Source organism: Astatotilapia calliptera, chromosome 1, assembly GCF_964374335.1.
Source record: "Astatotilapia calliptera chromosome 1, fAstCal68.1, whole genome shotgun sequence".
Lineage (NCBI taxonomy): Eukaryota > Metazoa > Chordata > Actinopteri > Cichliformes > Cichlidae > Astatotilapia > Astatotilapia calliptera.
This window is the reverse complement of record NC_137422.1, coordinates 1,649,016-1,672,283: the sequence shown is the minus strand read 5'-3', so window position 1 is coordinate 1,672,283 and position 23,268 is coordinate 1,649,016. Positions and strand designations below refer to the sequence as shown.

Here is a 23,268-nt window from a genome sequence, read left to right as displayed (position 1 = left end):
CCTCTTTCAGTCCTTATCAGCCACTCCCAGATGTGGTGGAAAATCACACAAGACACATGTGCATATCGATAGCATCGACAGTTCACTGTGTAAAAGGAAAATACAGTGGTGTGAAAACGTTTTTGTCCACTTCCTGATTTCCTATTGTGGAGATACAGAAATTCTTTTATTGCTGCCATATAATCTGCATCATTATACCTGCATTAATAACATTCTTTACAGCATTATTTCATCTAATAATATTTCTCACAGTATTGATACTGCATTACAGCTGTTTATTGAAGATGTCCATTTGAGGATCCTTCCATTATGTTAACTTTTATTACAAGTACGGTTAGAAGTATTTTACACACATTGCATATCTGTGCTTATTTTGAGTTGATGTTCGGTTCATTAAGGGTCTTAAGCTTCACTGGCGTGACTGTCCAGGTGATCCATGCTGAGGGAAACTAGAACATAGAAGGATAGCTGCAATGCATGCTTACAGTACATATAATACATATAATCTAGGAATGTGTCCGGCCTGAGGCCTTAACTCATTTGGTGTCTTACTATATTTTACTCTACTTGGTAACAGACGATCAGAGTCAATAATTAGCCTCAGAGACCCTGAGGGCTTGAAGTTTATTACCTTGTATGGAAGGTGTTATAGAAAAGAGAAGTTCTATGTCTGCTTATAGCTATTAAAGATGTACGATTAACTGTGACTAATGTCTGGAACCTATTTTAATCTGTCATTGACGCAATGGGGGGCGTGTACCCCACTGCTTTATAAATATCCACAACATGTATTTTGGTCAGAAGACATATGTTGATGTTTTCTCCGGGCTGTTAATAAACTCATCGTTTGATTGCACTTTTCTGGGGCCTCCGTGGTTTGTGACACTGCTCTGCATTGATTGATTTCGCGACACTATATTTTGTATCTGTCACATTTAAATTTTTCAGATCATCAAACAAATTTAAATATTAGACAAAGATAACACAAGTAAACACAAAATGCAGCTTCTGAATGAAGGTGTTTATTATTAAGGGGGAACAAATCCAAACATACATGAATTCTGCTGTCTACCAAACTTCCTGCAGGAGAATATCTGGCCATCTCTTTTTGACCGCCAGCTGAAGCACACTTCAGTTCTGCAGTTGGACAATGATCCAAAATACACCAGCAAGTCCACCTCTGAATGACTATAAAAAAGAAGACTTTAGAGAGGCCAGTCAAAGTCAAGACATGAAAAAATGTAGACAGTCTCACTTGCTAGTTAGATTTAAGCACCACACACTATTTGGTGTGTTTTAAGAAATGATCCTGTCATGAGTAAACACTGCCTGAGTATTATTTGGACTTAGCAGCCACTCATGATTCACCATTCGTTCAAGATTTGTCAGAATATTTTTTTCTATGATCTTTATTGCTCAAAAAGGGAACAGTGCTTATCCTGTTACTCGTTGCACAAAGGAACAGATTCTAGCTCTGCTGATAGGTCGGGACCTTTTACAGCCCTGTCAGCTCTCCTGTAATAACGCCTACTGCTACTTAGCTGATCAGATTAAGATCCCAGAAGTTCAAGTGACTCGATGCTATACTTTGATGAAAAATCTTCCTTAGTTTATTTATTTATTGAGCAGTGTATTTTGGCAAGTAGAATAGTCACAACACTTAATCTAGTTACTTTGTCAATTTTCAGTTAGATGTTACAGATATGTGGTCAGATACACAGAAAAAACAAAGAAAAAAATGTTCACCTTTTGAAGATGACAAACTGTTTAGAGCATATTTGCAGATATACTCTGGGATACTTCTGCTAAGTTGATTCACATGAATTGTAATTTTCTACTGAACTGCTCAGGAGCATGAAGGAAAGACAGTAATGTAAAAATGAATCATATCAACACATCCATGTTCTCACGTTGCTTTTTTAGGTCAAACAACTTCTACCTGGCTATGCTGCTTTTCATGCTGTTTTTGTGTATGCTGCCCACCATCTTTGCTATAGTGAGATACAGACCATCACAACACTGCGGACCTTTCAGGTAAGGAATTAAAATTTATCTTACATCCATCGAGACCTTCAAGGTCAACTTAACAATTTATTGGTGAGAAACTGACAAAAGACTTTATGGAAACTATGACTCTTGGAATTTTGGTGTCAACATATACAGTAGAACGCACTGTATAAAGATTTTGAATATCGTGTCACGTTTCACCTCTGACCTCTCCCAAAGGTCAATAAATTGACCTAAAGGTCAAAGTGATAATGCAGGCAAAATACAATACTATTTCCCTAAAGTAAATACTGCTCAGGGAAGCAAGCCTCTGACTGTTTCTTGTTTTTAATGAACAGATTCCCTTTTTTATTTACTGTGCTGAGAATGTAAGACAGAAGTGGATGTTTTACCACATGTACCAATGAGGGATATATGCATATTTTAGAGAATTCCCAATTTTGGTGTCTTCCATCCTCAGCCTGCACAATACATATTTATGTGTGTTTTGAAACGGGACATATTTTAATTTACGAGCGTAGCATCATAGTTTGTATACAAAGTCAAATCCTGTTTCCAAAAAGGCTGGTAGGGTATTTAAATAAAATCTAAATGTAGTAATTTTCATACCATTTAAAGACTATATTTAAATACTTCAGAAAGATCATGTTAAATAACTGAAATTGAAAAATATCATTCAATTCATATGAAATGTTGATTAAACTCCATTGCCAGATACACATTAAAACAGTAGGAAACATCTCCATTTCCTTCTGTGTTGTGTCTCCTTGTTGGAACGAGTTGCTGCAGTTTGAAAGCGATGCCCATTGTTGTCCCTTTTGGAGCTATACTATTGAAATGGATGCAGAATGTTCTGGACTGTCTTGCTGAAATAAGCAAAGCCTTCCCTGAAGTTGTCAACTGGATGGCAATATATGTTGTCATGCAGCTGTATATATTTTATTCAGCATTATTTTTGCTTCCATCGATGTGGAAGTTAGCAGCTCTTTTGTTTTTCCCCTTCTTGTGTGGTTGTGTTTCAGTGTTCAGACAAAGAAAAATGCTTAAATTTGTGTTTCAGTGGTCAAGAGAAGATTTACGACATCATCTCTGAGACAGTGGCCACTGACTTCCCGGTGTGGTTCAGTAAAGTAATAAGTTACATCACCAGTCCTGTCGTCGTACTGCCAGCACTGCTGCTGCTGTTGTGAGGCTGCACACGACACATATTGCATATATCTGTCACGTATACATGCGCTCTCTCACTCACAATTTCTCTCTAATTCTCTCTCACACACACATATACACATACACTCACAATATGCAAATACGCAAACATCTGTATCCTACATGACTTATGAATTGTTAAACTGTGTTTCAGCATGCTGATATACTATCTCCAGTCTATCGCCAGATCCCTCAAATTCACCAACAACCAGCTAAGGATGCAGCTCCAGACTGTAAGTTGAATCACTTTCAGCATTTTTTCACATAAAAATAAGAGCGAGAAAGGCATTTACAGATGAGGACAAAGTTATTAGCCCCTCTATGAAATTTAAAGTTTTTGTCAAAAATTTCCCAAGTGCTATTTAACAGAACAAATGATTTTCCAGATAGCATTTTAAACATATGGTATCTTTCCTGGAACTGAGTCCTTCTGGACATAGACATCTGATGTTGTGCCTGGGATCTGCTGGAAGCTACTATCTGCTGGATTGTCTCTCAAGTACCTTTTGCAGACCCTAACTTGGGTCCTGTTGTCTGTAGTAGATTCTTCCTGTGGATCTACCACCACCATCCCTCTGTGCTGTCCTTTAAGCCAGCTTTTCCCAGCAACTGTGGGATTTGTTCATGTCAGCCACTTCCTCCGCCTTTCAAAGGTACATCCCATGCATAAGCTTGGTCATCTATAATGGTTCCTGGTCCTGTTCTGCATCACTGTCTGTCTTGATGGGCCTGATCTATTTGCATATGTTCTATGCTATATCCTGCATGGTGACTTTGATAGTCACTAATCCTCACTCGCTCTTTTTACTGCTCATAGAGCCTCAAGGTCCTGGACTTCATGTGGATTGGATGGACATTATGAGGAATGTTTGTATCTTCACATTAGCGGCATTCGTCTCCTCTTTTAGCTAGCTTTTTATTCAGATAACTGGTAGAGAATCTCTACTGATGGCATGGATCCTATTCTTACTGTTTAGCTGCCTTCTCAGCACCTATCTTACCTTCTGGAGGTATTTGGCTGTGCCTGACCTTTTTGCATCTTTATCATGGTTCCCACTGGCCTGTGGGATACCCAGGCACTTGTACTGTATCTGCTATTCTCCTTTCTGGCTTAATAGTCTGCATCACCTTTCCTCTGTTTTCAACCAAACTTATCCAGTTCGAATAAAATCACGATGTCCTCACAGTAGATGCTGAAGTGGATCTCCTGGTGTACATCATAATTTCTTTGTACAGGAGATGGCTGATGGTCACTCCAGACCTAAATATATATTCCTATCCAATCCTACTGATAAACTGCTTTAGAGGGTTGAGGCCTATCCAGAAGTGGGCATCACCTTGGTATGCCCACACTTGATGGTGACCTCTGTGATTGTCTTTGACTTTGTCTTCCAAAGTCCCATTAAGTACACTGTTAGCCTTTTAAAGTGCCAAGCACCCTAGTATCCATAATTAAGTATCCTCTTAATTGCCCCTTGGGGATAAATAAAGTCTTTCTGATTCTGATTCTGATGTGTGCAGCATTCAGGCTTTTTTGGTGTCAATTCAGGCAGTAAACATATCATTGGCGAGATATTTGACTACAAGATAAACAGCCACAAGGAGCAGTACCCTCAGTTGGGAAGGAACAAAGATATTGTGAAGGCCCGTCAACCTCCCAGGTCTCTGTTAGAGGGCCTTAGCTAGAAGGATGAAGACCACACACAGGGGGAGTGGAAATGTTTATCATTTTTAATTTTGTAAACATAAATACTGTCTGTACGCATTTGTGTTTTGTATTTACTCAGGTTGTCAGTATTACAATTTGTTTGACCTAAAACATTTAAGTCTCACACATATGCAAAAGAAGGGAGGGAGCAAATACTTTGTCATGTCACTGCGTATATATAGTGCAGCCTTAAACTGGCCATTACATAATGATAGTATAATGGTGTGCGTCTGAAGTCAGTGTTTTTTCAAACCTTCTCAGGAGCGCACTGAAGACAAGAAGAAAGTCTTCCAGATGGCTGCAGGTATCTCTCGTCTTCTATGTTTGCCCCCTTATTGATGACCTTTTTTTGTATGTTTGTCACCCTTAAATGTTTCAGATCATAAAACAAATAAAAATATTAAAAATAAAACACAAGTAAACACAAAATACAGTTTCTAAAGGTGTTTATTTTTAAGGGGAAAAATATCCAATGTGTGAAAAAGTGATTACCCCCTAAACCTAATAACGAGTTGGGCCACCCTCAGCAGCAATCACATGTTTGCCATAACTGACAACGAGTCTTTTACAGCACTGTGGAGGAATTTTGGCCCCCTCATCTTTGCATAATCGTTGTAATTCAGACACTTTGGAGAGTTTTCGACATGAACCGTCTTTTTAAGGTCATGCCACAGCATCTCAGTCATGTTCAGGTCAGCACTTTAACTAGGCCTGTCCAAAGTCTTCATTTTGTTTTTTTCTAAGCCAGGGGTGTCCAACTCCAGACCTCAGGGACCCGCAGGTTTAGATCTCATACTGGGTCAACACACCCGAATCAAAGGATTAGTTCATCACCTCTGGAGAACTTAAAGGCTGTATCCCAATTCAGGGTCTGCAGCCTTAACGGTCCTCAAGGGCCACGTACTCAAAGACCGCTAAGGCCGGAAGTGAGAGGCTTGTGAAATGGGACGGTCTAGCCTCCCTCGCGCTGCCCAGGTTGCCTATCAACCGTTATACTAAAAGCGGGAAACGTTTCATACAGCTTTGTTTGACAGAAACGGAGTAGAACATATTTTGTTCATTTGTTTCTACATGAGCTTTGTGTGATGTGATAAGTATCTGAGGCTGAGACCACACGAGTGTAAAACATGATTGTTGGGCTTCATTTTTGTACTGAACAGTCATTTTAAGATTAGCTAGTAAATAACAATTAGCTCATGTTGTTCATGAGACTAAAGTCATCTTACTTTGGTAATGTAAATATAATATGGCCAATATGATAGTTATTATCTTAATCATTATTAGTTATCACAGCAGTGAATGACTCTGTTTCAAATACTGAGCTTCAGTAAAGATTCAAGCTGCATTTATTTATATCATTTATATTTCCTGTCACCTTAAATCTTCACTCAAAGACAGGTTTCTTTGACACTGTATATATAACTGTGTTATATATATGAGAGACAAATATTGTTCTTTTAATATGTTGGCATTACTAAATTTGTCTCAGTGCTGACTTTAAATGTCCATAGAATCATCACATTCTCTGTGAGATTAAGCTCAGCTATTGAACGGCGTTTATTTTAAAGTAAAGGCTTTAAAACCAAGTTAGTACAAAGTAAAGTGTGCGTGTTAGTCCCCCATAAGGAAATAGTTCCTCTGCATTTAACCCATTCACCCAGTGAAGTAGTGGGCAGCCACCAGTGCAGCGCCCGGGGAGCAGTGTGTAGGGACGGTACCTTGCTCAGGGGTACCTCAGGGTAGCCGTTCAGTGGAGTCGAACCCCCGACCTTCCGATCATGGGGCCACCACTCTACCTACTGAGCTATCCCTGCCCAAACGTCACTAATGTCACATAACTTTGCCGACATGTGGCCAACAGTAATGTTTTCATGTTCTTCGTTATTAAACACTCGCACATAAATAAGTGACATAATATTCAGTACTTACTTTTGAAAGTTTACTCTTCGGCCGGCCCTCTTTTTCTGGCAAAATTATCCACACACACCGCCGCGCTATGCAGTCTGGGATATGTTGGGCCACAAAGTCTGCACCGCCACATCCTTAACATTCAGTGAAATGAAGGACGCATTTGAGGGCCGCATTTCGAGCAGCCTTTGAATTGGGACAGCCTTCGTCGCGTTGCTGTGACGTAATCGGCCTTAAAATGCGGCCTTTAAGGCTGCAGACCCTGGATTGGGATACAGCCAAAGACATGTTGAGGAGGTAATTTAGCCATTCAAATCAGCTGCGTTGGATTAAAGACACATCTAAAACCTGCAGGACACCGGCCCTTGAGGTCTGGAGTTGGACACCGCTGTTCTACGCCATGGACTCGCTGCTGGACTTTTCAAAACTTGCAGAAATCATGGTTCCATTTATCACAGCAAGTCCCGAGGCATCAATAAAGGCCCAGCTGACTGCTGGCCCAACCCATTATTAGGTTAAGGGCTTAACTTTTTCACACAGGGCCATACAGGTATGGATATTTTTTTACCCTTAATAATAAACACCTTCATTTAGAAACTGCATTTTGTGTTTACTTGTGTTATCTTTGTCTAATTTTTAAATTTGTGTGATGATTTGAAACATTTTAGTGTGACAAACATACAAAATCAGGAAGGGCAGACACTTTTTCACACCACTGTATCGCTCTTCTACAGCGAGACTACAGATTCCAGAGGCTGCTGCAGACAAAAAGTCAGATCATGAGGAAAACAACATCGCCAGCCAAGAGTCCTCTAACCACACCCCATCTCCCTGTCAGAATAGCAGCACCACAAACTTTGAATCCCCTGTTCATCGTGGGAATTGCATCCGCACCATCACGAAATCAGTATCTAGAGGAGACCTGAACAGAGGAGGTGTGGCCGGATCTATCAGAAGTCCAGCAGTAACCGTACTGCCCAAACATTGGCTGGAGCACATTCCTAACAGGTCTCACACACTGACATGTTGCTTTAACCAGTCAGGTTTACTTTAGGGGACCTCTTAAAGGCTGAATATAGTGAAACTGTGTTATAAATTTCCTGTATCATATATTCACTATGAAATTATAGCCAGGAGCGATGCCTAATGATATGTTTTGATAAAGTCTCAGTCTAGTTTGCCAATGGAAGAACTCAGACTTGGTCAAACCTGGTAAAACATATACAGCCTGTTGAGAAAGTTTCTTTTTGATGTCCACTTTAAAATATTGGTAACGAAAAAAACGTAAATTAAAAATGATCAAGCAATTCAAATAGTTTCTTTTATACATATTTAAAAGATTAACTGTTATTTCTAACTTATGACATTTCAGAAGTGAACTTCTCTCATGCTGCCCATTATGTAAATCTGTAATCTGTATAGATTTCACTATAATCTAAAAAAATAGGTCTATAATTTTTCATGCAAAGACATAAAACATTAAGTCATGACTATGGCATCCTGCTAGTATGTGTCTCTGCCTCTTCCACATCCCCTAAAGTCAGCTTATTAACATGTATATAGAGATACTATTAATAATATGTATATATCAGGCCCCAAAGTATTTGGACATTGACACAATTCTTTTATAGTTTTGCCTCTGTACACCATAGTAGTGAATTTCAAATTATTTCAAAGCTTTTAACTGTATTTTAAATATGAGGGCCAAAGACAGGAGACTATCACTGGGCCGATAAAACAAAATACAAATATTAGAAAGAACTCCAAAAGTTTAGGGGTGGTCAAATCAACACTTTGGTACAATCAAATAAGAATGAAGGCACTCACAACACCAAGAAACTTGAAAGGCCACAGGAAGACAATGAAAGTGAACAATGACAAAATGATTTCCATGGTTTAGAAAAACAAAAGCATAACGTCTAGCTAAGTCAAGAACACTCTCAAGGCAAGAGACACCAAAATTAAAGAGGGTTTACAACAAGGTGCAAGCCACTGGTTACACCAGAACAAGAGGGCCAGGACTTCTCCAGAAAACATCTAACAGAGTGAACATATTTCTGAAAAAAAAATGTTTGACAGATGAACAAGATTAACTAGTACCAAAATGACGAGAAGAGAAATGTGTGGCAGAGAAAAGGAACAGCTCGTGATCCACAACATGCTAAATTATCTGTCAAACATGGTAGAGACAAAGTTTGTATTGTGGCAAAGGGAACCGAGTTATACTACGCAGATTCGACGAAATGCTGCCAAACTGATCGTCCATGGGTTCCAGGCTTTAGTCAATCATTGACTACAAACGGCTGCCAATCAAGTGCCTCTTGATTTTGATATAACAAGGATTAAACGTTCAGCCCCAATTTGCAGCTAAATAATCCTTAATCAGCATTTTATCAGGGGGCAGAGATATGTAAAGACAGTATCATTTTCCCCTGTTCGACAACACTAGTGTTCTGTGGAGAGCACTGACATTTGTAATCCATGGAAAACAACGAAATGTAATCTGCTGTAACACAAAAGCTGATTGTTATTGTTGTCCTTTTTCATTATAGGCCTCCACCTTTTCTTGGTGGTCCTAGTGGTACCTGCAGATCCAAGTCCTACCATCACATGGTATACAATTCTCCACCTCACTGTTCTGACAGCATTCACTCTGACCCCTTGTGCAGGAAGACTGTACATTCTGTTCATCCAGTTGAAGCTGCTGGGATCATTACTGCACAGAGTTATAGAGGACGCCGTGGTCACACCACCCGCTATGTGATTGTCAATGAGCATGAACCCAGGAAAAAGTTGCTGCGCTCAGCCACACGGATCCCACGCCATTATTTCATGGAGGAACCCACAGAGATCATGGAACTGTACCCACGTAATGTCAGACGCTACACACCACGCAATGCTCACAGTAAACCACGTCCTTACCAGTCCCACGCATCACAGCAACATCCAAGTGAAGAGGATGAGGAGGAAGACCAAGGGAAAGGCAGGAGAAAGATGTCACTAGGGAAAACTCATCGGGCCCGCTCACCGTCTAACCTCCAACAGCCAGCACATTTCTACATTGGTGACCGTCTAGAAACCTACATAACTATATCTAAAGAAAACCACACAGCTCAAGGAAGATATGGGGCTCAAGACGTAGATGAAGAGGAGAATGGAGTAGGAGAAATAGCCTGTGGAGATGAAGAGTCACACTCTGAGTCACAGGCTAATGTGAGAGTAGTTGACCCTCTTCTTCTGCAAACCAGATGTCACATTCATTCCCCGAGAAGACAGTATCTGTCTCAAACTCGGGCCAGACATGTTGAGCCTCATGTGAAGTCCAAGACAAAGCAAAAGCTGGAGAATGTGCAGACTGAGTCAGACTCAGCTTCCCTGGCCTCTAGCAGTGACCAGCAGAATAGCAGCAATGACCAGTATATTCAGGTTATCCACAACAAGGAGCGCTATTTGAAGTCTGGAGCCAGGCAAGGACAAATGGCCAAAAAGAAATCCAAAACCAGCTTTGATCTAAAAATCACTGAATCAAATGATCTGGTCTGCTCCAATGTTTGAAATGTTGGTTTCTGTTAAATAATATATGTAGCATTAGGCATTAACTGACACTCTGCACTGAAAGCACACAAAAATGTCATTTCCTTTCTGTGTTTGTGTGATTCCATATCCTTTTGATGCTGTTAAATAATTGCACTAGCTATTGTGGAAGTGCAAAGAACAATAGAAGAATGTGTCTACTTGTGTAACATCAGCAATAAAAACATAAACAACTTAAATAATTACATTTGGTTGCCTTTTATTATAGATGGATAGATAAAATTGTATCCCGGAAGAGGGTGTTCACGGGTGCGTGTGAAGCTGGAGAAATTTCTATGAGGACTGAGGGACTTCAAAATATGATAGATGTGAGCTTGCTCTCCCTAAATCAAAAGTATATCACTTTATTAAAAGCCACTGGGCTTTTTATCATGGGAATACTGGAATCACGTTTTCTAAAAGTTCACTGAAATCTATTTGTTAACGTTTAATGAATGAATGAAAAGTAATTAAATAAGGTTTAAAGGTGTTTTGTTTTGAAAGCTACCGGAAGTTTATTGTTTTTGATGACGCGATATCTCAGTAACTGATTCCGGTGCTTTGTTTGTACTTTGGGGAAATTAATTGTGCAAAATTACAATTTTGATGCTTTGAATCAGGCAGGGACAAAAGTCACACCACCCTAAGCCAATGGAAGATAGTTGCTCCGCGATGCGGCCGCTGCGCAGCTCGTCTCATTCATTCTGGCTAACGCTAGCTTTGTAGCGGTGGTCCACACTAACCTGACCAGGGTTTGCGTTTCTAGCCTTCGTTAGGTACTTTTAGCCGCTGGACCTGACTTGTATTGTTAAGATCCAGCGTGACTTCAGTTTTGTGTTTCCCGTCAGCTATTTAATCAGTCTCGTTTGGATTAGGTGAGCAACATTAATTGTTATTCCCAAAAATGGATTTTGAACATAAAGCGAAAGCAGTGGCCGACTGCTTGATGAGCTACAGGAAGGATGAGTCTGGATGGAAAGTCTGCAAGAAATCGGTAAATGTTTCTTACATCCTCATATGAGCTCAACACTATTTCCCTACGTTTTCCAGATACATGCTGTTCTCTGGTCTAGTGGGTTAACTGACGTGGCCCGCGTCGGTAGTTCAAAGTTCACAAACGTTAGTTTGGGATTTCTAACTTGAAAGCTTCGCTAATAACATTTTGCATCCCACTCATTCACCACAGAGAAGTAAAACGTGTGTTTTACTACTGACTAGAATACATATTGGTGGTTTGTCAGTACCGGAGTCCGGACTTTCCGTACTCGTACAGGTCAGCTGTTCACACAGGTAGGTTTATAGTATGGAAGCGTTCCTACTGCAGCTCTCCTCTGGATAAATCTGTACTGAGTCCCAATCCTCTGAACCCTTTGCACAGTACTCTGTGAATTTTATTTCTTATATCGATTCTCCTTCAGCCTCATTTATCTGAATTGCCTCGCTGTTCTCAGAGACGCAATTTAGTTTGCATTGAATTTTTGAGTCTCTAATTCACATTCTCCCGTCACAATGCTGGTTTTCACTGAAGTGAACTACCTGCATCTCTGTACAGAAGTTACAGTGCATTGTTAGATCATCCTGCAATTGCGACATGACAGTAATTTGCCTCACATAGTAAATCTGTCCCATATCTATAAAATGAGATCAATCTTATTTTCTCATATTTTTCTTTTGTCATTTAGTGGAACTTCTTTCCTCCTCCCTGCTAAGAGTTTCTGTAACTGCAGTAAAATCCCCTCCATCCATCACTGATCCCAGCTGACTTGTACTGAAGTAAAAAATAAATCCTAAGACTAAAACTACATTAAAGTGCGTCACCAATGAACACTGATTATACAGAACGTTAAGCACATTTTTATCAGTGAATGTAAATCATAATCTTCAGCTGATGGAGAAACAACTCAACAAGCAGTTTTTATTCCACCAACGTGATGTTCAGAGTTCAGCTGTGACTTTAACAAACTGTTGTTAAAAACTCTAAATATATCAGGAATTTATGCTATGACTTCCGTGATCTGAGCAATTGTTTATTATGTCTGTTGCAATGAATTATGGGACACTGTTCTCTCCCACCTTTTCATAAAGGATGGTCCAGTGTACCCTCTGCTAATGGAAGCATTGAAACTCCTTTCTTTATTATTTGGAGAATTGGAACAGCTCTTGTTAAGGCTGCCACACAGATACTTCCAGGTCACATCTCTCAGTTAGGAGCCTGCCGAATCAAAATGAATTCTGTTTTCTGGCAGGCGGTGACATTCTACTTTATTTAACAAAAATTCAAAAGAAAAAAACAGGAATACAGAGGAAGTCCAGATGTCATGGTTTCCTAGTAGCAGGCGATTCATGCACATCCATTTAAGGTTTTGTAAGTGAGTTGTTACTTCTATTTTTAGACATTTGTATAAAAGTTAAAAATTGAGGTTAAATGATCACAATTCAGGTTTGGATTTACACATCTGTCAAATTGCTTTGTATTTGTATGTGGATTGGAATTTGTGAGTCCTCAAAAGTTAGACAGAAATCACTGTACACTGTACAGTACATGACTATAGGTCAGGAGCAGGTCATCTGTTAATCGAAAGCTTGGCAGTTCGATACCTGGCTGCTCCAAGGTGCATGCCAAATATCCTTGGACAAGATGCTAACCCCAAATTCTCTGATGCACATCGATGTGTGAATGTGCGTGAATGTTAGATAGAAAGTTGTTAAATATAGAAAAAAAGAGAAAACATGCTACATAAGAACCAGTCCATTTATCATGCGTAAATCTTACATGTATGCATTTGTAACACTGAGGTAAATCTCTCTGCTAGGAGAGACCTGGCAGATTGCTAGCAGTCTCTGGTGGGTAAGTCTACTGGTAGAAATTCATCATCATCTGCAGGGTTTATTTAAGCTGATGCTAGCTGAGAGCAGAAAACGTTTAACTTAGTGATGAATTCAGATGACAAACTTCATCATTAGTTATTAAGCTGATATCAGTGTTAGCCTGCTGTTATCCAAGAAGAGTAGGATCAACATCAAAGTGTTCCACACTACCTGGTTTATCCATATTCAAATATACAGAGATTCGTTTGCATATACCTAGTTCAGAGGATGAGCCACAGGGATATTCAACCGTAGTGTTCCCCCATCTGCAGCTACGCGCTGACTGAAGAACATTAACCTTTAGAGGTTAATGTATTTGTGGGGTTTGTAACTTGTAAATCTATGTTTTCTAATAGAGGGTTGATGAACTGGTCTGTTTATTTAGAAAATGAAACGGGAACAGAGTGGAAGCCCAGATGTCACAGTTTTCCTATGGGACTTGAACATAACATACATTTGTGGATCTCATGTATTTTAGACACATGTATGCACAAGAAGCTTTTAAAAAGAAAAATGATTCGATTTGTGCAACTCCAATTAAAAAAGTTGCACACAGATGATCGCTGTTTATTTTAAATGTGTGCATCAAGTTTGGATGGACACATTTGTAAAATTGTTTTTTTTTGTATGTGAATTGAAGCACACATTTGTGTGTACCCAAAGGTCACACACAAATCACTGTGCACATTTGTAAATCTTACACACTTGTGTGTCATATACATGTGTAACTCTTTTCATGCAAATTTCTCTGCATAGGTTTTCAACAGACCTGACACGGTCCAGTATAACCAAATGCTGTTCACAGTTATTGTTCCGTTTTCTTTGGCAGAACGATGTCATTGTGTCGTGGCGACCCTCGTCTGAGTTCCCGGGGAATCTGTGAGGAATCTGTCCTTTTTTCACTTCTTTTGCACTATTGGTTTCCTGAAGTATTAAGCACGCATCAAATATACAGATTAGTGCTTTTCTGGAGAAAACATTGCTGTGCAGGTGCAAGAATAAAAACAGGCATTAAGGATAATAGTGACTTCTTAAACATGTCAAAGCAGAAATGCCTCAGAAAAACGTTTGTGCTTGTTGGGGTTCCTGGAATATTGGTTTTTTGCACTTCTGTTCATCAGTAATTGTAATCATACATTTATCTGTGGAGGATTTTATTCAACTTCTAGTTTAACTCAGATAAAAAAAATAGAGTAGTGTGTGTTCTTGACTTTAAAGTGCAGGTATCAAGGGGAATCTACCAGTTCATGGTGGAAATTCCCTTTTCAGTGCAGCTGGCCAAACGATAAGGAACCCATTTACTGGTTAAGAGACACAGATAGTGGACAGCATATACTCAGTTTCTTAAGATAAAACTAACTCCTTGTTACTGCCAGGGGCAGCACAAAAGTGACCCTCTGGGACTGATTTTTAGTTTTAGTGTTCTTATTTTCCACCAAGTTATCAGTTATGTTACTAGTTAGCTAACAGAAACCAGTGCAAGTCTGTTGACTGCAACCAGCCAACAAACCCAATGATGTCACATTCTGTTCTGCCACAAGATGGCGTTAAGTGATTCAAGTTTTTAAAGCACGTTTATTTCTTAAGTCCAGCTACATAGACAAGTTTTACATCTGTGTCTGTTTTTGAGGGCAGAGCTAGGACCTGGCGTGCACATATGTGGACATCACAGTTTGGGTTGTCTAGGCCAAAATACAAAGTTTTGCTCTGGGGCCTGATATCCACGCACGAGGACATAAAACTACCACTGTTCTTTTGAAATTTAAAGCGAATGTCCTCATATGTGGATCTCATCTTTCTCAGAAACAAATATTAAAAAAAGCCAAAACATCTAATTCTTTGTTTTTACATTCATCAGGTCCCAAAGAGAAATGAAAAACGAAATGAAAGAGTTTGGGTCTTAGGAGCTTAAATATGTGTAGAATATAAATTATTTCATTACACTGGCCTCATAATGAAAGCTTGTAAAGTTACAGCAGATCATTATTACTTATCCTAATGTCTGATGACGATATGAACCTAAAAATTGGCATATAGCTGAACTGCATTGCATAAATCAGAGTGTATTATTATGCTGAGTTCTTTTATTCGTGTAGCACAAGTGTACAACAACAGTTGTTTCAATGTTCTTTACAACATAAAGTAAAGACCCTACAAAATGATCCAATAATCCTCTTTAAGCCAGAAACTGGTTACAGTGGGAGGAAAAACTGCACTCAGGAAAGACACTGAGGGTAAAAATGGGCTGCTCTCTAATTAGATATCTGTTTTTTAAATTGATCATTTCATAGCTCCTATTTAAAGGAATCAGTTTGGAGCCATTGCAGTTTTCAGAAAAGCTAGTGAGTCCACTTTACATACTTAAATGCAGAGCTTTAATAATGCTCAGTGCATCACCTGCATGCGAATGTTTTTGCAAGTGGCATTTCTAACAGAATGTTTTGCTTCTGTTATCTGTGTGCGTAGGTCAAATTGTTTTCTTATACAACAGTGTGGTAGTCCTGCCTTCATAATCTTCTCTCCTCACTATGTGCCATTATCTGATTACACTGGCAGTTATAAGGGTGACGGGATTGTCAACGGCACTCCTGAAAAAGTGTGGGAATGTCTTAAACCGGTGCCCAATGGACTCAGAGTCAAATGGGACAACAATGTCAAAAGGTTTGAGGTTCTGGAACAAATTACAGAGGTGTGTTATTTTTTGTCTCCTTTCTGTTCAAACAATGTTTTGTGATTATTTTCATTATTATTATTTATTTAACCATAGAGTTTTCATGTACACTGGGGGAAATACTTATTTGATCCCAAGCTGAAGTTTGCACAAAAACAAATGTTTTTTGTTTTTTTTTTCAATTTACAGTAGTTTTCTTTAATAACAAGAGACTGAATATCAACCAAAAATCCAGAAAAACACATCACATAAAGGTTATAAATTGATTTGCATGCCTTTGAATTTCACTGAGATAAGTATTTGATCAATCAGAATTCAGTCTCCCACAGATTAGTCATCCAACAACATACTACTGATCTCAACGTGTTGATGAAATGAGATCGATGAAAATGACACCTGTTGGTGCAAATATTTGGAAATGGAAGAAATATAAAATGACAACAAGTCTCTCTTAGTCGGGAGTCCATGCAAGATCTTGCCTCATGGGTAAATCATGAGAAAGGTGCTGGACCAGTTCACAGCTACATGGGAGAAACTTGTTAATGATTAAGACAGATTAGGGGACCATGACATCAAGAACAGCATTGTTCGCATTATGCTTTGGGACTGTTTTTCTGCTAAGGGTACAGGACAGTTTGACTGTATTGAGGGGCCAATGGACAGGTCTGTGTACCATAAAATGAGTCATCCAGAATGACGGTGATCCAAAACATACTGCAATGGCAATAAAGGAGCGACTTAACACAAAACGCACTTGGTCATAGATTGGCTCAGCCAGTCTCCAGACCCGTTTTCATATAGAAAGTCTGGAACGAGTTGAAACTTCAAATTTAGAGAGTTTCTAGAGGAGTGGGCCAAAGCCCGTCCTGAGATGCATGCAAACCTGGCAACCAGGAAGAGTTTCACTACAAAGTCGTGTTTGCTTGGATCAAATACTTTTTCCCCTCAATAACAAGCAGATCAGTTTCCAACTTTTATGTAATGTGTTGTTTCTCTGCATTTCTGAGTAACTATTCTGTCTCTCTCTTCATTAAAATGAAACCACCAGAAAAATTAGGAACTGTTCATTTCTTTGTGAATAAACTTATAAATGCAGTTGGGATCAAATCATTTTTTGCCCCACTGTAGTTTTCCCCTCACATTCTTTAAAGTTCCATCAAGTCATTCAATTTTTAATTTTATTTAAAGCTGCATCAGTTTTTTGTGTTTTGTTTTGTTTTTGCTTTCCTCAAAACTATTTGGAAATCTTATATTAACCAGCATCTATTAATAAGTAGTATGAATGAAAGCACTTCTCACATCTCTTGCCATGGTTACGTGTTTGTCTGTTAATGAAAACTGATAAATTGGACCAATTAGGAAAAGTCACTTACTTTATTTTAAAATGAAATTCTTGCCTGGTGCAGTTTTAAGTGCTTATGCGCTTCACTTGTTCCACATTTGCTCACATTACAGCCGCACTCCACAATGGGTTAAATGTATTTTTCACCTCAGAGTTCTACACACAACACCCCATAATGATGAAATGTAAAAGAAAATAAAATAAAAATGTTGGCTTGAAATTCTTGCAAGTTTATTAAAAATAGAAAAACAAAAGTAACTTAACAGTCTTTGCCGTGACAGGTACAACTGAGCTCGGGTGCATCCTGTTCCCACTGATCATTTTTTAGATCTCCACCTGTGACATGTTCAGTTAATTGGACGTGATTTGGAAACGAACACATCTATCTAAGATCCTCTGGCAGTCTATGTCAGAGCACAAACCGAGTCATAAAATCCAAGGAATTGTCTGTAGACCTTCAAGACAGGATTGTATGAAGGCACAGATCTGGAGAAGCGTACAGGAAGAAATCTGCAGCATTGAAAGTCCCAGTGAGCACAGTGATCTTCATCATCTGTACATGGAAGAACTTTGGGACCACCAGTTATCTTCCTAGAGCAATCTGATCCTTAGTCAAGGAGGTGACAGTCCACTCACTCTCCAGCATTGCTATGTGGAGAGAGAATGAAAGCCACTTGTTTGTAAAAGGCATATGACAGCTGGAGTTTGCCAAAAGGCACCTGAAAGACTCGGATTAGAGAAACAAGATTCTCTGATACGATGAAACAAAGATTTAACTCTTTGGTCTGAATGCTAAATGTCATATCTGGAGGAAACATGGCACGCTCATCACCTGGTCAACCGTCAAGAGACAGGTGGGACTGAAAGATATTGAAGTGCTCCTGGTTTACCTCTCATTACATCTGAGAGAGGGTAAAAGTGCTTAATGTCTACAGGTGATACAGAGTTTATCTGTGTGTCAGTTTGCTATTAGTGAATCATCTTTCATTTTAGTCAAAAATGACAGAATCAAACACAGAATCCAAAGGTGTATGTGATTTTACTCATAGTTAACTGCTTCTTACAGGTTGCTCTATTCGGGGCCTACTTTTCCAGACCACTGTATCCTAATCCAGTTGGTTACCAGGTGCACGGATTTAGAGGAGAGCTACTGATAACTGGTGTGACTGAGAGGAATGCTTGAGCATAGGAACACTGGCAAATGTTCATGTTGGGTCTGTGTTTCCACAAGTCCCGCTAATTCTAGAGACTTATTCATCATGAAGAAAACAAGACAGTCGATCGATCGATTATTTGCACAAGGGAGGCCTCGTCTGTGTCCACCACGAAAGTGACCCCCAGATCTGACCACCTCCTGCTACCTTTTATTGGGAGACAGTTCACACAAAACACGTCAGAACAAAGCCACGCCCCCTTGGTTCTAAGACAAAGCATTTTATGTATATGTGTGGACTTGTGTAAGAGTGTGTGTGTGTGTGTGCGTGAGACCTCCTGCTGACCAAAGGGTCGTAAACCCAGGAAGTTTACATCAAAAGAAACAGATCTTTCAGATAGGATGTATCTACAATAAAACCTCCCCCAGCACAGAGTGGTTGGAGAGGTGGTCAGGATCAAAGCTTTGATCCTACTGCTTGAACTAAGACTGTACAAATTTAAGAAACACAATGGCAACATTCAACAATTAGACTTAACATCTCAGATGGAGCAGGGTTGGCAAACAGAGGGTTGAGTAAATTTGCAATAATTTCAAGCAAACTTTTTGACTTTGTCATTATAGGATGTTGTGTGTGGAGGTTAGGGGTAAAAAATACTTTAATTCATTTTGGAATAAGGTTGAACCATGATAAACATGATAAACACTGCGAATACTTTCTGGATGAACTGATATCAAAATGTGGATCATATTTGTTCTTTGTTAAGCTTTATTGAGTACGTCCCCTTGTCGTCCACTCTTGTGCAGGACATCTCGATCTGCCGAACAGTCACGCCCTCTGCAGCTATGGGCATCATAGCACCACGAGACTTTGTAGATGTTATTTTAATTAAGCAATACGAAGATGGCAGCATTTCTTCAAATGGTGCGTAATGACTCAACGTTTGTCTCTCACTCTTCTTGTACTTCTGTCTTTTTTTACTCTCTAAGGTTGATTGTGATGCGCACTTAAGCACCGTTTTTACTTCCATGGCTCTTTGAGATGTTATGATGATTGGGATAAATCGTGGGAGAAATAATTATCTGATCGCCTGTAAACTTGCACAGAAACGAACAGCGTTGGCTGCTTCAGCACCGTGCTGACCCAATCATGTGGTTAGAGTCAGAGCCAAGTCAGGTTAGTTTGAGGCACACAGTTTACGGTGCCACTCAACATGTCGTCCACCTCTCAGTTTTTGTAAGCTGGGTTGAAGAAACGAGTGATTGATCGTGAAGGGTTTTTTGCACCATTTTAGTTACATTTTAGCAAAGAAGCTCAGAGACGTACAGATACACAGATGGAGGCCCGAGCCTCGGCCATAACAACATATCAAAGCTTATGTGGTGATACTGTCTGAGTAGCGACACTTATGGTTATACCTATATTGTTATATACCGCAGCAGCTTTCTGCAGCGTAATGGTGGGTATAAATACAAGTGTCTGTGAAATGAGGTTTCGGCAGAGGGCAACGCGACCATTACAGCGAGTATACTGTGGCCTTTAAGGTGCCCATATACCCTCTGCAGTGGTTGCTTCGCTCGCCGCCCCACAGTCATCACACAGATGCAGTCATTTATACCCGCCGATAAGGCACAAGAAGACGCTGCAGTTTTCTCCTAAATGATAGGTATCGCCACTCAGATAATATTGCATCATACTTGCTGATAAAGTCGAGAAGAAGTCAAAACCAGAAGCCAGGACTTTGTCAAGTGGTTGCTTTTTGCAAAGTTCCTTCCACAAACTCAAATTTGTAAATGGTTGCAACATCTTCCTCTGTGTGTCAGTGTATCTCTGAAAACGGTGGTTAAAAAAACCTGCATGATCGTACACTTCTCTTCAACGCACCAGGCTGCAAAAAAATAAATAAATAAATGGTGCAAGACCGGCCGACGTGCCACAAAAATGATGTCTTGCAACGCAGGATGTGATGAGAAAATCGCCATGTGACACAAGCAACACGGTGAGCATAAAACAGCCTTAGGAGGAGCAGCCAGGAGCAGTGTGTGTGCCGTTTGGGCTGCTGCAGCCGTATACACCAGTACGCTCGTAAAGTGAGAGCAGTACGACAGCACTCTGACAGACAGCCCAAGTTCTAAAGACGACGACACTTGGTGATGTAAAGATGTATGACAAAGAAGCAGAGTGGTATACGCAAAGACAACTAACTTTATGAATCATTTTTTATTATTTTAAGCAGTGCTGTCCATGTGCAATGCACAGTTGACTTTTACCTGCACAATGCAGCGCATGAACAGTCTGGGACACTTTCTCCCTGACAGTGATATCACAAATGTCGACTTTATTGTAAAAGACATGATAACAGTGGAGTTGAAAATACTGGCTGTAACTGGATGATTAAAGCAGCTGACCTACTCCCTGGCCATAAAGTCAATTCGGTTTTTGTCGTGAATCGCTGTGTGGCAGGCAGGAGATTGGACCAAATGCAGGACTCACGGACATTGAAGGAGAGAACTGAAGAAGGCAGCTTTATTTTGGCTGTAAAACTCTTCATACAGAAAACAACCTGAAAACAGGGAACTAGAAATACCAACGTAAATATATACACTAAGACACTGGAAACCAGAGCTAGAAACTACAAGGAGCACAGAAGGAAAAACAGCATATTGAGGGTACGACGCGACAACGAGCAGGCGCAGACAGAGGACTAAAATGCACAACAGAGAAATCAGGGAATGGGAGACTGGAGGGAAACACAGCTGGAAATAATCAGGCAGACGAGACTGGGACAGAAGCTGAGCACAGAACAGAACTATCAAAAAACAGGAAGCACATGACAGGGACAGCGATGGGGTTATATGGTGCTACAAGGTCATTAAGATAAGATGGGGCCTGATTATTTAAGACCTTGTATGTGAGGAGCAGGATTTTGAATCCTGGATTTAACAGGAAGCCAAAACAGGAGAAATCTGCTCTCTTTTTCTAGTCCCTGTCAGGACTCTTGCTGCAGCATTTTGGATTAGCTGAAGGCTTTTCAGGGAGTTTTTAGGACTTCCTGATAATAATGAATTACAGTCGTCCAGCCTGGAAGTAATAAATGCATGAACTAGTTTTTCAGCGTCACTCTGAGACAGGATATTTCTAATTTTAGAGATGTTGCACAAATGGAAGAAAGCAGTCTTACATATTTGTTTAATATGTGCGTTGAAGGACATGTCCTGGTCAAAAACAGACATAATAAATAAATGAATAGGACATTCGTCAGAGAAAGGTATAGAAGAAAATAACTGAGGTAAAATCACTATATTATCAGAAGCATTTGCCTGTTCTGAAGACGCCATCAGTTTCAGTGATCAGTGGAGCGTTAGGAACTACAATGCAACATACTGATGCAAAATATGCTGGTTACTGTTCATATGCGTGAGACATGCAATAGCATTTTTATTGTGATGAGGTTAAAGTGCACGTTTACATTGTTACAATCTAATATTCTCAAAAACGTTATGAATCTTTGATTTATTCTCACATGGACCGGTATAAATAGACTCATATGGTTATGTGCTTGTATCTTTTGTGTGATATCAAAAAGCTACCAATACAATTCACCCGAGCTGCGCTCCCCAGTCTGGCTACGTGAGAGGATTCAACCATCCCTGTGGTTGCATCTGTGTCCCCGTCTCAGGGTGAGTAACTAAACAATGCATTTCATTTGTGTGTGTTTGTGTGTGTGTTAAAAGTTTCTCTCTTTTTCCCCCTTGTTTTTTCCAGAGAGCCCAACAAAACCCAGGTGCTGACTTTTTTCCAAACTGACCTAGGAGGCTACCTCCCTCGCTCTGTGGTTGACTCATTCTTCCCCTCCAGCATGGCGGAGTTCTACAGCAACCTGGCCAAGTCTGTTAAATCACTCAAGGACTTTTGACACAAAGAGTTCAATTCCTGCCTGAGGGCTGCTCACGAGTAGTTCAGATGTTCATGCCATTTTTAACAGTCTAAGTCAACAGTAACGAACAAGCTCAGATTATCAGATGATCACATGAACATAGACGTATTTGTACACGTGTTAAAAGCATGAAAAACATTCCTTTTTTATGAGAATAGTGTGGCATTAGACATTTCCTCTTCTTACTTGCGTGTATAGTAAACATGCACATTGCACGGCTCTTAGTCAACGTATGCTGATATCGTTTATTGGTTTTAACTTCATACCTCACATTTACAGCTGGTAAAAGAAGTATGAAACACATCACCGATGTTTCAAGTAAATATATTTCTAAAGTTCCTATTGACCCTTAAATTTTTACTATGTGTGTAACAACCCAGTTAATCCACACATGCAAAGAAATCAAACCATAGAGGTTCATAAAGTTATTTATAATAACAAAAAGGGGCAGAGGTTAAACACGTGAAGAAAGTCATGACTGCAACTGAAATCCATCAGTAATTAGAACGCAATCCTGCCACTTAGTGCAAATTAATATGAGCTTGTTCAGTCCCACCTGATGGCTTATAAAAAGTAACATTACCAAGGTGTCACACAAGAATCTCATGATGCTCTGCAGCAACTTTATTGTTGCAAACGATACTGATGGCACTGGTTACAGAGGAGGTTTTAAAATACTGAAGGTTCCAGTGAGCACTGTTGGGACCATAATCTGACCAAAAACCAGCCACAACCAGGTGATTCCTGCAACATTTCAGACAGAGGAGTGAAAAGAATAATCAGAGGAGTTTTCCAGCAGTGAAGGACCACTTGTAGAAAGCTACAGAAACACCTGGATCAGTAGGTACTGTTATTTCAAAGAAAAAATGAATGCACTCCACCCCCATGGCCTGT

General features: G+C 39.8%; 2 protein-coding genes across 3 annotated transcripts in view; both read left to right on the top strand.

Annotated features, from left to right (window-relative positions):
• Window positions 1–10,602, top strand: part of tmc3 (transmembrane channel like 3) — a 40,650-nt gene extending 30,048 nt beyond the window's left edge. The window contains exons 17-22 of the mRNA XM_026186713.2: window positions 1,924–2,034; window positions 3,068–3,193; window positions 3,368–3,446; window positions 5,183–5,225; window positions 7,564–7,837; window positions 9,382–10,602. Coding sequence (XP_026042498.1) covers window positions 1,924–2,034; window positions 3,068–3,193; window positions 3,368–3,446; window positions 5,183–5,225; window positions 7,564–7,837; window positions 9,382–10,384 — 1,636 coding nt within the window. The 3' untranslated portion in view covers window positions 10,385–10,602. The remainder of the gene's footprint in view (window positions 1–1,923; window positions 2,035–3,067; window positions 3,194–3,367; window positions 3,447–5,182; window positions 5,226–7,563; window positions 7,838–9,381) is intronic.
• A 315-nt stretch (window positions 10,603–10,917) lies between these two features.
• Window positions 10,918–22,714, top strand: stard5 (StAR related lipid transfer domain containing 5). 2 transcript variants are annotated; one of them, XM_026186577.2, is made up of 6 exons: window positions 10,918–11,396; window positions 14,100–14,149; window positions 15,827–15,959; window positions 19,244–19,361; window positions 22,024–22,117; window positions 22,203–22,714. In XM_026186577.2, exons 1-6 carry the CDS (start codon window positions 11,307–11,309, stop codon window positions 22,351–22,353), a joined length of 636 nt encoding a protein of 211 aa, XP_026042362.1. In that variant the 5' UTR covers window positions 10,918–11,306; the 3' UTR covers window positions 22,354–22,714. The 2 variants fall into 2 exon arrangements, with proteins under 2 accessions (XP_026042362.1, XP_080154765.1); XM_080298639.1 differs by lacking the exons at window positions 10,918–11,396; window positions 14,100–14,149 and having other exon boundaries at window positions 15,493–15,959.
• The last annotated feature ends 554 nt before the right edge of the window (window positions 22,715–23,268 follow it).